At 37.3% G+C, this 15,833-nt stretch overlaps 1 protein-coding gene across 1 annotated transcript in view; it reads right to left on the reverse strand.

Annotated features, from left to right (window-relative positions):
- Positions 1-10,428: 10,428 nt before the first annotated feature.
- Positions 10,429-15,833, reverse strand: part of LOC126199389 (sodium- and chloride-dependent glycine transporter 1) — a 629,023-nt gene continuing 623,618 nt past the window's right edge. The window contains exon 12 of the mRNA XM_049936308.1: positions 10,429-10,925. Within this exon, the coding sequence (XP_049792265.1) occupies positions 10,734-10,925 (192 nt within the window). The 3' untranslated portion in view covers positions 10,429-10,733. The remainder of the gene's footprint in view (positions 10,926-15,833) is intronic.

Genomic DNA, 15,833 nt, shown 5'->3' on the forward strand with positions numbered 1-15,833 from the left:
TTTGGAACACTTTAGTTTGAGCCATGATTATGCCACTGACAAAAAGTGCAATAATTTTCAAACAATCCACAAAAACACATGAAATGGTGCATGTGTGTGTGTGTGTGTGTGTGTGTGTGTGTGTGTGTGTGTGTGTTTTGACTCATGGTGGTACAGCTTATGTTAGCTGTTTTTAACTGTATGGTGATTTTCCATTGACAGCATTAAACATTTTGCACTTGTGTACTGAACTCTTGCATAATTCTGATGACTCAGGTTTCCTTCATGCTTGATGATGAGTACTATTGGCTTAAAATGTATCACTAATAAATTAATGTCATAATATCAATAATCTTAAAAATTGTGACTGGTTGCAGTACACACAAATATCCTTCATTATGACAGTCACAGGAAACAAAACAGCCAAAATGGCCAATTATTACTTGCATATTCATGGATAGATATTACACAAGTGTAATTTTGGCACACGAAATGAAGAAGGAAAACTGTGTAAAAATCTACAGAAGTATAAAATATATTGAAACTGAAGAAAGTGGATGTATGCATGTTACTGAAAGATGACAGAAGAATGATAGTATGGCAAGATCAGAGTAACATGCTGACAGTGAGTATATGCAATCAGAGGTTCCTAGGCAGACATAAAAACAGTATTTTACTGGAAGAGAACATGTAGTTGCCTAATAATAACTTAAAAATCAACATTAGTCATAGCTGTTGATAAAGCTGGCCATTACATTGGCAAGTACAGTTTTGTCATAAAATTACTGAAGTGATTGAGAAAAGTATTTTTCTGATTGTTTACAGTGTCTGTGGGAGATAATTTCATATTGTACAAGAAGTGCCAAAAGAACAATGATGCCAATAAGTGTCCACCCATGCAGTACAGGAAAACATTAGTTGAGGACCTTGCTCGAGACGGTTGAAGCAACATTCCAAAAAGAAGAACGACTAGTGATCTCTGGATACAGAGGAATGGATAAGAAACCAGACATAACTATTCCATGACAAGAAGACCAAAGCTTTTGTTTCATGCTGCAGTCATAAAACTACAAGGCTTGTATACAATGTCCATGTCTTCATATTAAAGCATGTTTTAAGATGTATCACACTACAGCTGTGTGTTTTCAGCCACAACAATGTGGCTGCACATTGTGTGTGTGTGTGTGTGTGTGTGTGTGTGTACATTAAAATTTTCATTTTTTTTGTGCCCTTTTGGTGATTCAATGCTTTTTTTGTTTAGTGAGTTCCTCCTTATTCCTAAACCATTTGTATTGGCATTTAAAAATTCAATAGAATGTTTTTGAATTTAGGTACCTTCAGTTTCACTTTATCAGAAAAATCTGGGACTGATAATAAAAGAGAAGGGTAAGAAAGTTTATGCTGAGAATGACAGATGTAAGTTACTAAGTATTCAGGTTGCCACTCCCCCCCTCCAAATTCTTTCTTTCTCTCTATTTTCCTCTCCATTTTTTATGGTTCAAAGTTTTGCTGTCAAGGAGGGAAGATTAGGGTGTAACATCCTGCCAATAATAAAGTGATTAGAATTTTGAAAGAATTTAGAAATATATGAAAAGAGTTGAAGCCAATCTCGTACACCACCCAAGAGTTTATGGTGTTTATTTCCTTTCATCTAACTTGCTTAGTACATTTTTTATATTTTGTTGAACACAAATTAAAGAAATCTTTTATCCACCAATGACTCTGTAATCTCTGTCCATGTGCTGTGGTTCGACATGGACGTTATAACCTGTTTATCTTCTGAAATAGGTTGTTTCTTTTTCACTGAATAGAAAAACCTGTGACAAGAAACACTGTATTATTGGGCCACCTCTGATACAGTCAGAAACTAATTTAAATAGAAGAAAGAGAAATAATATTAATAAGCAAATGTACACAAGCAGTAAATTGCAAGGTGCATCATTATAAAAAAATTGGGTTAATGAGATCATGCATAATCTTATGTGAGTACCAACAAATGAAGATTTGCATGAGATGAAAGCTGAAGTATTTGGTAGATGTTCACTTGCAAAATTTCCCTAGTCAGCATTGGCTTGTAAACTGTGAAAGCCCAACATGACCACCTCAGGATGTAAATCACACTATACAACATAGAATGAAATGGACAAAAATTTGCAAACTCACTGTTGGAACCTAGCTGCATAACAAAATTTCAACTTAGTGAGGATATCACAGATGTAATGGTATGCTTCAGTGTAATTCAAACATGCACCCATCAAATGCAAAATATTTTCTTTTATAAAATTAACACTGTTGAGCTTTGATCTGTTGTTTTGAAACAATTTCAGATAACCATGAAATTGTTGTACAAGTCTTGACTAATAAAATAAAGATCATGTAATGACAAATTATTGGACAGAGCTGCTGGCCATTATTTAACTTCAGGAGGCATAATGTGTAGTGCTGTCAATGTTCACATTAAAAGTAACACACCTTTTAGTTTCAGACCTTTTCTGAGAGAACATCTTTTTCAACCTATCACTCTGTCCTATCTGACTTTGAATTGAATTGAATTGAATTTTATTTGATCCTGTAAGATTACATTGTGTAAAGTAAATGTACGTGTAATATACGACATGTCAAAGTATTAAAATTCTTTATCACTGACAAAGGAACTATCAGTCTCAAAAGCCTGGCACTGCATCTCTTTTACTTTTATGTGTGTTTACTTGCAGTACTCCTTCCACGAACCATGGTGCTTGTGAAGGTTGGATGACCTGCATGCCTCCATGATACAGATAGCCATACCATAGGTGTAACCACCTGCTTCAACAGCTGCAGGGACAACAGTCAGGATGATTGGCTGATCTGGCCTTGTATCATTAGGGGTCAGCATGATCTTGCTGTGTTGGTGCTGTGAATGTCTGAATGCGAGGAACCACACCTGTCCCAAGGACATGTGGCTCTACTGTATGGCATAATGATCTTGGCAACCTCCTGGGTAAAATATTCCAAGACAAAACTGTCGTTCTACAAGCTGGAGTGTGGAATGTTAGAGCCCTGAATTGGGCAGGAGGGTTAGAGAATTTAAAATGGGGAAGGTGTAGTGTGGTGACAGGAAGAACAGTACTTCCGGTCAAGTCATTATAGGATTAACACAAAATCAGCTAGGGGTAAAGAATTAAAGAAAGTTTGATAATGAATAAGAGAATAGGAAAGCGGATAAGCTACTATCAGCATCATAGTGGACACATTACCATAGCCAAGATAGACGAGTAGCCAACACCTACCACACAAGTATAAATTTATATGCCAACTAGCTCCACAGATGGTGAAAAGATTGAAAGAATGTACAATGAGATAAAAAAAAAATCATTCATACCATTAAAGGAGATGAAAACTTAATTGCGATTGAGGACTGGAATTCCATAGAAGAGTAGGAAAAATAATAGGAAGATATGGACTGGGGGAAATGAATGAAAGAGGAAGCTTCCTGGTATAATTTTGCACAGACAGAAAGGCCACACAAGGAAAATGGGCTTGAAGGCAATATTATAGAAAGATAGGAGGAAGTAGGTAAAGATGAGATGGGAGATGACAAGAATTGGCAGAGCACTGAAAGACCTACGTCAAAATGTGGCCCTGGAGTAAATGACATTCCTTTTGAATTATTGAGAGCCTTGACAGAGCCACCAAAGACAAAACTATTCAACTATTGTTTGAACAGTCAATTCGCCGGGAAAATTTTAAAATTCACATAAGGCAAAACTATTCTATCTTACGTGCAAGATATACTAGACAGGTGAAACACCTTCAGACTTCAAAAAGAATGTAATAATTAGTATTCCAAAGAAGACAAGTGCTGACAGGCAAGAATATTACTGAACCATCAATTTAATAAGTCATGGTTGCAAAATACTGACACAAACTATTCACAGAAGAATGCAAAAATTGATAGAAATTGACAATTGGAAAGATGAGTTTGGGTTCAATAGAAATGTAGGAACATACAAAGCAATACTGTCTCTCTGACTAATATTAGAAGATAAATTAATGAAAGGTGAACCTATGTTTATACACATGCAGATTTAAAGGCTTTTGGCAATGTTGACTGGTATACACTCCTCAAAATTCTGAATATACCGTGAAGAAATTCCAAGGACCAAAAGGTTATTTACAATTTGCACAGAAACAGATTGAAGTTACAAGAATTGAAGAGCATGCCAGGGAATTTGTAGTTGAGAAGGGAGTGAGACAGGATTATAGCTTCTCCTTAATGTTATTCAATCTGTACACTGTGCAACCAGAAAACAAAACCATACAGAAATTTGGAAAGGGAATCAAAGTTCAGAGAGATGAAAGAAAAACTGTGTGGTTTAACAATGAAGTGTTAGTTCTTTCAGAAATGGCAAAGGACTTGCAAGAGCAACTGAATGGAATGGATAGTTCTTGAAAAGAAGTAATGTGCTGAATACTATCAACAGCAAAACAAGGGTGATGGAATGCAATCAAATTAAAACAGGTGTTGCTCAGGAAATGTGATTAGGGAATGGGACACTAAAAGTAATTCATGAGTTTTGCTACATGGGAAGAAAAATAACTGATGATGTGTCAAAGTATATAGGATATAAAATTCAGGCTGGCAATGGCAATAAAAGCTTTTCTGAAAAAGAGAAAAATATAAATTTAGGTGTTAGTAACTCTTTTCTGGAGGTATCTGTGTGGTGTGTAACCTTGTAAGGAAGTGAAATATGGATGATAAGCAGCTCAGACAAGAAGAGAATAGCAGCTTTTGAAATGTGCTGCTAGAAAAGAGTGTTGAAAATTAAATGGGTGGGTTGAACGATTAATGATGAGATGTTAAATCAAATTGGGGAAAAAATAAACTTTCATGACTTTACTGAAACAAGGGATCAGTTTATAGGACACATCTTGAGGCACCATGGAACCATAAATTTGGTAACAGAAAGAAGTGTGAGGGGTAAAAACTGCATAGGAAGATCAAAGCTTGTATACAGTAAGCACGTTCAGATGGATGTAGGTCATAGTAGTTATGTATAGATGAAGTGGACTTGCACAGAATGCATTGGCATGGAGCACTGCATAAAACCATTCTTTGAACTGAAGCCCACAACAACAACAACAGCAACAACAACAACAACAATGGCAGCACTACACATTTTGCCTCTTGGAGATACACATTGGCTAGCAATTCTGTCTCACAATTTATTAGTTTTCTTGACTGAATTTTCCTTTGAAACAGTTGATTTATTTCCACAGACAGTGATGAAGTAATTCAGGCTTAAAAAATGCTGTGATTATTTTTTGTTATGTTCTTCGTGATTTTTGCAACAAGGGCATTAGGCCATGGTTAGTGCAAGATCCTGTGCATAATGCTGGGGCATACTCAGAGATAATAAAGGCCAAATATTTTCAAATTGAAACAAAAGAAAGTAGCAGAACTGTTTATCCATAACTAGGTCTGGTCAAGACCTCATCCAACCACTGTCTGAGATTGTGGAACAGTGCCAACATGTGTTATGGAGCTTGTACTCCAGAAGAGATAAGAGATGAGTACCGCAGAAAATATGAGATGAAGATGTATAATTTTAATCCTCCTTCTTATCCGTTAAACTTGACTTTTGTGTGTGTGAATTTCTACAGCCTTTCTATAGATCCTAGCATAGCAATTATTAAGCTCCATGTCATCCTCGGCCAGTGGTGGCATTTGGATGCAGTACGGTTGGGCATGGGATCTGCACGCTATTTGCCTGACCACTGTCAATTTTGCAGACTTTGGAGCTGCTACTTCTCATTCAAACAGCTCCTTATATGGCATCACGAGGCTGGGTGTTTACCGTTCCAGTCCTCCCACCAGGAAATATCCCTGGCCGTATCAGGAATTCAGCCCAGGTCCTTAATGTCACAGGCACCACACTCAACCAATTAACTACAGTGGCGGACACAGAAATGGTTGGACATTGATAAAACTTCCATAATGGAGAAACAAATTAGTTAGTTTCTTGGTCTCAGTGCATGATCTGCTACTGCCAATTTATCTGTGTTTCCCAGACCATGGTTGTTCTTGTGTTCTTAAGCTGGGTATTGCTGTTACTTTTAGTAGTTACAATGTCCACTTGGCAGATGTGCAAAGGATTTTGTGTACTCCTGCTGTGGCAAGTGTTGGACATCCATCTTTTGCAGTGTTCAAATATTCATGCACCTCTCTTGTTGGCTTAAAAACTGTATCAATACTCTGTCTTCTCAGTACTCTGCTATGCGATCTGTGACCATTTTGTGAATAGGAGGGACACTTTACCTTTAGAGGGTCCAGATCTTTAGTATGAAGTGCCCTATTTATCTATTTGTCAGAGTAATTCTTAAATGATTTTGAGCCTTTCCTATAAGTACTGTGGCTCACACATTCTTTCAGCCCAGTCCACCAACTTCTTAATTTCCCCTCTTTTCTGCTTGGGATGCAGACTGGGATCTTTGTGATGATCTCTATCTGTCTGAGTGAGCTTTCTGTAGAATTTAAGCCCTAAAGTTGCATCAGTTTTTCTGAGTACCAGTATGCATAAAAGTGAAATTTGACCTCCCTTCTTTTTCCCCATTGTAAACTTTAGATTGCAATTAATAGAACACAGAAAATTTATAAATTGCATGTTTTCTCCATGAGGCCATATAATAAAACTGATGAGCGGTCTTCTTCTCATCCATTCAAAGGGCTGCTTCTTCAAATTTCTCCATACAGAAATTTTCTACAACTGCTCTGAGTCGGTTCTTCATAACCACATCATAAGATTAATCAAAGAATTCATTGTTTGATTATAAGTGAGTTGATGTAAGACACAGTTTAAAGAAATTTGCTATATTTTTTGTGAAAATACATTCCAACTGTGACATCTCCTTGTTCGAAGGAACCATTGTGTACAGCCTCTGAGGGTGTCCCAAGCAGGAGACAATGTGCCAGGCACAAAAACATTCCTTAGAACATGACATAAATTGCATATAAATATATATGTAAATACTAGCTGTGAAACTCTGATTTTTTTTCCAGTTTACTTATGCACATTTTAGTTATGCAAATTGTAACCTACACACATTAAATTAATGAACCCGTGTCTCCAGCCTTGAAACATTTGTGCTGCCACAAACTGCAATAAAAAATAATACTTGTTATGTGTGACATAACTGATGACAAAGCATTAAAATATAGCTAATTTAGGAGCCTCTTTTGTTACACAGGCAACTGAGACACTGTCTCACACAGATTTATCTTTCCACAAAAGTACTACTGCAGTGGAAAACCTGCACATTTTTTTCTGCAGTACCTTAAATTTAGTCAGATTGTTCTTTCCAAGGTCAGTTATTTGCACTCAGATTTCCTATTGGAATACTTTAACTAAGGAAAAAATCAGAAAATTTGATTTTCTGTAAAATGTGATAAGAAGTGTATATGTACTTTTAACTGTGTAGCATTTAATACTAACTCACAGTAAACTGTCAGCTTGAAATGTATAAAAATCACTGCAAGTGATGTTGAACCCACTGAAACCTCTGCTGTCAGAAAAGCTAGAGGATTGTAGAGCTAGACAAACAGAAACAGTAGTAGTGTTCACATTGTACACTAACTATAAAGTTTTCAGCACATTTCCCATCAAACTGAAAAAATTTTGAGAGTACAAAAAAGGAACATTTTCTAGCTCTCAGGACTTCAGCACCATTTAAAAGAATGTTATATTGAAATGACACATATTATAAATCAAGTCTCTTAAGATCTTAAAGATGACTGCCAGTTTAAGTAGCTTATATAAAATTCTACACCCAAATGGTAGGTTTAAACAGATTGGTTTGATTACAATTAGTATATATTCCCTTACACAGAAATTTAAAAAATAAAAGAATAATTACAATGCCCTTCTATTCTAGTCTAGTTCTGGATCACACACAAGGCTTTTAGAGCTAGTTTTTTTTTTTTTTGTGCTTCACTCATCTGCTATGTTACTACAGGTGTCCTTATAAGATCTCTATAATACAACAATGCTTCACATGGCAGTCTGCCATGGGTAATTCTGAAATAAACTGCATGACAGAAGAAACAGTCGACATATGAGAGGAAGAGTATCTCTCAAATATGAGCAACAAGTACATAACTGTTACATTTTTAATTAGTTCCCTTTTTTGCCTACCTCACAATTAGGTATTACAATTCCACATCAAAGGGAAAAAACTCACATGCAAAATTGTGTTTCAAAAAAAGACTTTTTACATGTAGCTCTGCAACAAAAAAATTTCAGTTGAAAGTGACTGCTTTAATCTTCTTTCTAGTATGTGCTTTGAGCAACAGAATTCCATCATCTGACAAAATGTACAATACAACGACACCTGTGCTAGTTGTCAGCAGGCAACTGAGCTACTTTTTGCCTCAATATGGCTATAAAATAAAGTACAAAGAAAATTATACAACAAGCCTCAGGATTAAATATGATGTAATCTTTTGCTGTTGAAGGAAAGCAGCTCTATTCTCATTATGGGTAACCTTATATTCTTTTGTCATTAAAAAGTTTGTGTCATTTGTTTATATTGATATCTTTTTCCACTGCAGTATACCAACAATAGGAGAATCTGTATTAAACATTTATTCCAAATTTGAATGGTGAAATATAACTTTCATTAGCTCTACATTTATGCTAGTAAATATACTAAAGTGTGCACCACTCACACAACTGTACTCCACAGAAAAGAAACAGATGTTCCACAATTTCATTCACATCATAACAAATACATCAGAAAATAACATTGCACTTTCTTTTTCTTTATAATAATGAATACCACCAAGAATCTCATAAATTCACTTGGTGTAGTCAAAACTTACTGTCCTTGTAATTTTATGTAAAGTATATATATTTATTGGCATGGGTCAAACTGAAAGTTTTACAGTAACAAAAACAATAAATTTATTTCTCTAAATAACATACAGAATATTTGAAATGATAACACAGTTATCTATAAAAATCTGTACCAATATCTATGAAATCCTCTGACAGTTATCTGTTACAGGGATAAAACTAGTCACTTTTTCATATAAATGGGTTCATATTTACATTCAGCTCTTCACTGCTGTTTATTATAAATGGCAAATATAGATTTTTTTGTTTAACTTGTTCTTGCTCACAAATCTCCAGTGTTAATGTTCCTATGTATTTTGGTTTCCTCCATGTCAACAATAATTTATTATTACAGACCATCTGATTCACACAAAATAAAAGGCTATATATATATATACATATATACGTTTGATAACTTCAACAATCATCTATTTGATCCTACAGCTGATAACAATGCTAGCCTTTCCACCCATTCCTATAAACTCCTTAATCTTTTGTTTAGCAACAACTCCATAAAATTTTTTGTAGTTTAACACATTAATTACTCGATTCCAGTTTTTACAGTGAAGGTCTACATATAAATCTATACTTTCTCCTAGAATATCTTAAGTCACCTTATCCTTATTTTATTATGAGCAGTGTAAATAATTGTGTTCTTTCTACTTTCTCTTTTAACTTCGATAATGAGATGATTTGATCACAGCACAGTTAATTGATTCACTAATGAATCACTTCTCTATCTTCGTACCAAATATGTAGCACTTGTGCCTAGAGGGATAGGATTATTTTTTTCTATTTGGTATGGGACAGTGGTTTCTATTTGACAAATTGTACCTTGTAAATCTACAGGGTACTTACTAACTGATGCAAATTAAGTTCACTTGTAAAACTTTTCCAGAGCTTGTTAGTCACTGCACTGCTATTTACTAACTGCACTGACACCCTTATATTGTTTTCTTTTAATAGAAACTGTCTGCAATGACAAACCACATTTATCTCCAGGTTTCCAGTATTGTGGTGTTTGTAATGGCTGCAAGTCATTGCCTGACCTCAGAAGCTGAAAAATGATAGCTCTCAAAATATGATCCACAATTTCTTCATGGAGCTTTCTTAACGTTTCATCTTTGATGAAAGAACCTTTCAGGTTCTTACTGTAGTGTTGAATAAGCTCCCTTGTTATCCTACAGTAGCACCTAACACTCACTTAATGTGTAGTACACAGACCTGCTGGATCCACATTTAGTGTACTAGGAGGAGGTATACGTGACACCTCATATTATCACATATCACCACAGAAATTAACCACTCTGCAACACTTTACATGTAATTCCTAATTTGTTTTCAGCTCCCACAATATGTGTGCACATAGGCACACTGAAGGAGTCAATACTGGAACATTGTTCACTTTTACAAGTCTTATAATGAGGCCACACATAAATATCTTGAAGATAACAACAATCGGTCAACTCTGGCAATTCAAACATCTACTTCCAGCAGCTGTAAAAATATAAATTCAATATTATGTCCACAATGGTTAGGAAGTGGAATAATAAATAAAAAAATGTTTCTAGCTCTGACTGTTAGAGGGACAGAAAAGAAAACTCTTTACTTCCCTTCTGTACCTCAAACAAATCCCAAAAATACACAAATATTTCATCAGATGATGTATGTCTTTTCTCTTTAATGTTATCCCACTTATTAAGTGAGACATAATAATCTCGGTATCCCATAATGGGGAAAGATTAATCATTTGTAGTTCTGCTGGTGTACTTAATTTTATCACTATACTGGATGGGCTTCAGCCGCTTCTCGCACACCTGATACAGCTGTTTTCTTGAGGATACTAGGCCCGGGCTGCGGTGCTGGCCCGGGTGGGGCCCACTCTCAGAGACGATTGTCCGCTAAAGGATCCGATGGGTCATGTCCGGGAGCAGCAGCTGAAGCAGATTCTCTTATCACAGGAAGGCCATTGACCAAAACAATAGTGTTCCTCACACTTTCATATGTTGGAGGGTTGCTTGCACGGCAATGTGCTGGGCCCCAGTCACCAGTTGGTCGGACTAAGAAACGTATTTTCTGAAATTTGAAAATAAGCATTTGAACCTTTTTAAAACAAGTTATAAAAAGCAAAACACTTGATTATGCAACTACTCTTTCTGCACCTAATGTGAATGAGACAAACGTTTCTGCTTGGATACCAATAGCATAAATATAAAATTATCATGGATCCAGATGGTGTCTTTGATGATTGACCAATCTTTGAATTGGAAACAGGTGGACAAAAGCTCAGTCTACATGTTAGATGAGCTTGCCACTGTACAAAAATACAGAGGTTTCATAAATGGTTCAAGTGGCTTCACCACTGTAGCACAGTTGTACATTCTTGATACAAAACTGCAACACTACATGGTCAGACCAAAAATTTCCAGTTACTTCCACCTGAGTGCAGCAATTAGTAAAGACAGTGACAGGCACTGATGGGATTATATTGCACTTAAATTTCGCTCCTAACAGTCAAATAACACTGCAACAATACATCATAAGGAATGTGTTTCTCAGATGTCTCACGTGCCATTTCCACTTGGCAATGTATGTTCAGTTTTGAGGACAGCATGACTCAGTAATTGGAAATTCATTGCCCTCTTACAATGATGGAAACAATCAATCTCATGTGAGCAAGTTTTATGCCATATGTAATCCATGGCTGTCAATAAATAGAGCAACCGATCATTTGGAAGACATTATGGAAAATGACTGAAGCAGAAATCTTATGATTTGCAGTTGCTACAAGATCTGATCTCCAAAGGACAAAGGTAGTCAATCTGAACCTGCTACACGAATGCCACAGCATATGAAAAAGAATAGTTTTGTGAGAAACTTCCCTCCATGATGAAGCACAATTTTTTGTGAAATGGTGCAGCAAATACACACAATCTGTGAAACCAGTACACTAAAAATCTCTGTACTATTGCACAACAAAGTTGCAACTCATCAAAAGTTAATTACTGGGAAGAATAAGGGTAATGACTCAATGTATAGTTGAGCCACTGAGTGGTTGGTAGATGGCACATAAATAAAACTATGATGGAAGGAAGCAAGAGTAGAAATGTAAGTAGTTAAAGTAGTTACATAAATGACACTGATGTGTGGTACAAAGAAACACTCAATAGAATATGGTATTTATATTAGCTTTCTAGCTCTTGTTCTTTCTCTAGCAAAAGTAGATATATCAAGATTCACACACAGAATCACACAGACATGCAAACACTCACATCTGTGGATGCAGCAAGACTGGGAACTGGGGGTTAAAAAGGGAGTAGAAGGGAGGGGAAAGAAAGACAAAGGTAGAGTTGAAGGAGGAGAAAGGGAAGGAAAAAGAAAGCGACACGGACCAGGAGGATTGCAAGAGCAGAGGATATGCTGGAAAGAGAGTTTCCACCTGTGAAGTTCATAGATACTGGATCTGGAAGGGATTATCCAAACGGCTCACAAGTCGAGCAGTCATTTGTGTTGTGGTATACAGCTTGTTCGGCAGCCGGATGATGAAGTTTGTGATTTGCCATAGATTGGTGGTGGACATTCTTGTGAGGAGACAGTTGTTTACTTGTCATGCCTGAACAGAATGCTGCACAGTAATTGAAGCTGGCTGCATTCACACATGGCCCTGCCTTTTATGGGACACGAAATATCTGGGACTATACTGTGGTAGAAGGTGGTAGGTGGGTGTATGGGAAAGGTTTTCCACCCGGATCAACCACAAGGGGATGACCCATCTGGTGCTGGACTGGGAATACGATTGGAGTAGGAATGGACAAGGTATTTCAAGGTTGGATGGGAGGCGGGACATAACTATGGGTATTCAGGGTTCGACATCCCTATCTCAGGGCATGATGAGAGGTAATTGAAGCACTGGTGAAGGAAGTGGTTGAGCTTTTCAAGGTGAGTATGATGCTTGGTGATCAGAGGAGTGCTGGTCAGTAGCTGCTTAACAGGTTTACTGGTTTCAGAAGAGGAGATGGCAAGGTAGATCTGTTTGTGAATGAGAAGGACAGGATACTGTGTGCCAGTAAAGGCTGGTAAGGTTATCAGTATATTTCAACAGTATCTGCTCTCCACTGCAAATGCGGTGATCATTCATGGTGAAAGTGTGAGGAAGACATGTTCTGACATGGAATGGGTGAGAACTGACAAAATGAAAATTGGTGCACCTGATATGAACAGCCCCCCCCCCCCTCCACCCACACTCCCATGAACCATGGACCTTGCTGTTGGTGGGGAGGCTTGCGTGCCTCAACGATACAGATAGCTGTACCATATGTGCATCCACAATGGAGGGGTATCTGTTGAGAGGCCAGACAAACGTGTGGTTCCTGAAGAGGGTTAGCAGCCTTTTCAGTAGTTGCAGGGGCAACAGTCTGGATGATTGACTGATCTGGCCTTGTAACACTAACCAAAATGGCCTTGCTGTTCTGGTACTGCAAACGGCTGAAAGCAAGGGGAAACTACAGCTGTAATTTTTGCCGAGGACATGCAGCTTTACTGTATGATTAAATGATAATGACGTTCTCTTGGGTAAAATATTCCGGAGTCCCCCATTCGGATCTCCGGGTGGGGACTACTCAAGAGGACGTCGTTATCAGGAGAAAGAAAACTGGCATTCTACAGATAGGGGTGTGGAATGTCAGATCCCTTAATTGGGCAGGTAGGTTAGAAAATTTAAAAAGGGAAATGGATAGGTTAAAGTTAGATATAGTGGGAATTAGTGAAGTTCGGTGGCAGGAGGAACAAGACTTTTGGTCAGGTGAATACAGGGTTATATATATACAAAATCAAATAGGGGTAATGCAGGAGTAGGTTTAATAATGAATAAAAAAAAAGGAGTATGGGTAAGCTACTACAAACAGCAAAGTGAACACATTATTGTGGTCAAGATAGACACGAAGCCCATGCCTACTACAGTAGTACAAGTTTATATGCCAACTAGCTCTGCAGATCACGAAGAAATTGATGAAATGTATGATGAGATAAAAGAAATTATTCAGGTAGTGAAGGGAGACAAAAATTTAATAGTCATGGGTGACTGGAATTCGAGAGTAGGAAAAGGGAGAGAAGGAAACATAGTAGGTGAATATGGATTGGGGTTAAGAAATGAAAGAGGAAGCCACCTGGTAGAATTTTGCACAGAGCATAACTTAATCATAGCTAACACTTGGTTCAAGAATCATGAAAGAAGGTTGTATACATGGAAGAACTGTGGAGATACTAGAAGATATCAGATAGATTATATAATGGTAAGACAGGGATTTAGGAACCAGGTTTTAAATTGTAAGACATTTCCAGGGGCAGATGTGGACTCTGACCACAATATATTGGTTATGAACTGTAGATTAAAACTGAAGAAACTGCAAAAAGGTGGGAATTTAAGGAGATGGGACCTGGATAAACTGAAAGAACCAGAGGTTGTACAGGGTTTCAGGGAGAGCATAAGGGAACAATTGACAGGAATGGGGGAAAGAAATGCAGTAGAAGAAGAATGGGTAGCTTTGAGGGATGAAATAGTGAAGGCAGCAGAAGATCAAATAGGTAAAAAGATGAGGGCTAGAAGAAACCCTTGGGTAACAGAAGAAATATTGAATTTAATTGATGAAAGGAGAAAACATAAAAATAAATGAAGCAGGCAAAAAGAAATACAAACGTCTCAAAAATGAGATCGACAGGAAGTGCAAAATGACTAAGCAGGGATGGCTAGAGGACAAATGTAAGGATGTAGAGGCTTATCTCACTAGGGGTAAGATGGATACTGTGTACAGGAAAATTAAAGAGACCTTTGGAGAAAGGAGAACCACTTGCATAAATACCAAGAGCTTTGATGGAAACCCAGTTCTAAGCAAAGAAGGGAAGGCAGAAAGGTGGAAGGAGTATATAGAGGGTCTATACAAGGGCGATGTACTTGAAGACCATATTATGGAAATGGAAGAGGAAGTAGATGAAGATGAAATAGGAGATATGATACTGCGTGAAGAGTTTGACAGAGCACTGAAAGACCTGAGTCGAAACAAGGCCCCCGGAGTAGACAACATTCCATTAGAACTACTGACGGCCTTGGGAGAGCCAGTCATGACAAAACTCTACCATCTGGTGAGCAAGATGTATGAGACAGGCGAAATACCCTCAGACTTCAAGAAAAATATAATAATTCCAATCCCAAAGAGAGCAGGTGTTGACAGATGTGAAAATTACCAAACTATCAGTTTAATAAGTCACAGCTGCAAAATACTAACGCAAATTCATTACAGACATATGGAAAAACTGATAGAAGCTGACCTCGGGGAAGATCAGTTTGGATTCAATAGAAATGCTGGAACACGTGAGGCAATACTGACCCTACGACTTATCTTAGAAGAAAGATTAAGGAAAGGCAAACCTACGTTTCTAGCATTTGTAGACTTAGAGAAAGCTTTTGACATGTTGACTGGAATACTCTCTTTCAATTTCTGAAGGTGGCAGGGGTAAAATACAGGGAGTGAAAGGCTATTTACAATTTGTACAGAAACGAGATGGCAGTTATAAGAGTCGAGGGGTATGAAAGGGAAGCAGTGGTTGGGAAGGGAGTGAGACAGGGTTGTAGCCTCTCCCCGATGTTATTCAATCTGTATATTGAGCAAGCAGTAAAGGAAACAAAAGAAAAGTTTGGAGTAGGTATTAAAATCCATAGAGAAGAAATAAAAACTTTGAGGTTCGCCGATGACATTGCAATTCTGTCAGAGACAGCAAACGACTTGGAAGACCAGTTGAACGGAATGGACAGTGTTTTGAAAGGAGGGTATAAGATGAACATCAACAAAAACAAAATGAGGATAATAGAATGTAGTCAAATTAAGTTGGGTGAAGCCGAGGGAATTAGATTAGGAAATGAGACACTTAAAGTAGTAAAGGAGTTTTGCTATTTGGGGAGCAAAATAACTGATAATGGTCGAAGTAGAG

The sequence above is a fragment of the Schistocerca nitens genome, chromosome 8 (genome assembly GCF_023898315.1).
Source record: "Schistocerca nitens isolate TAMUIC-IGC-003100 chromosome 8, iqSchNite1.1, whole genome shotgun sequence".
Taxonomy (NCBI): Eukaryota; Metazoa; Arthropoda; class Insecta; order Orthoptera; family Acrididae; genus Schistocerca; species Schistocerca nitens.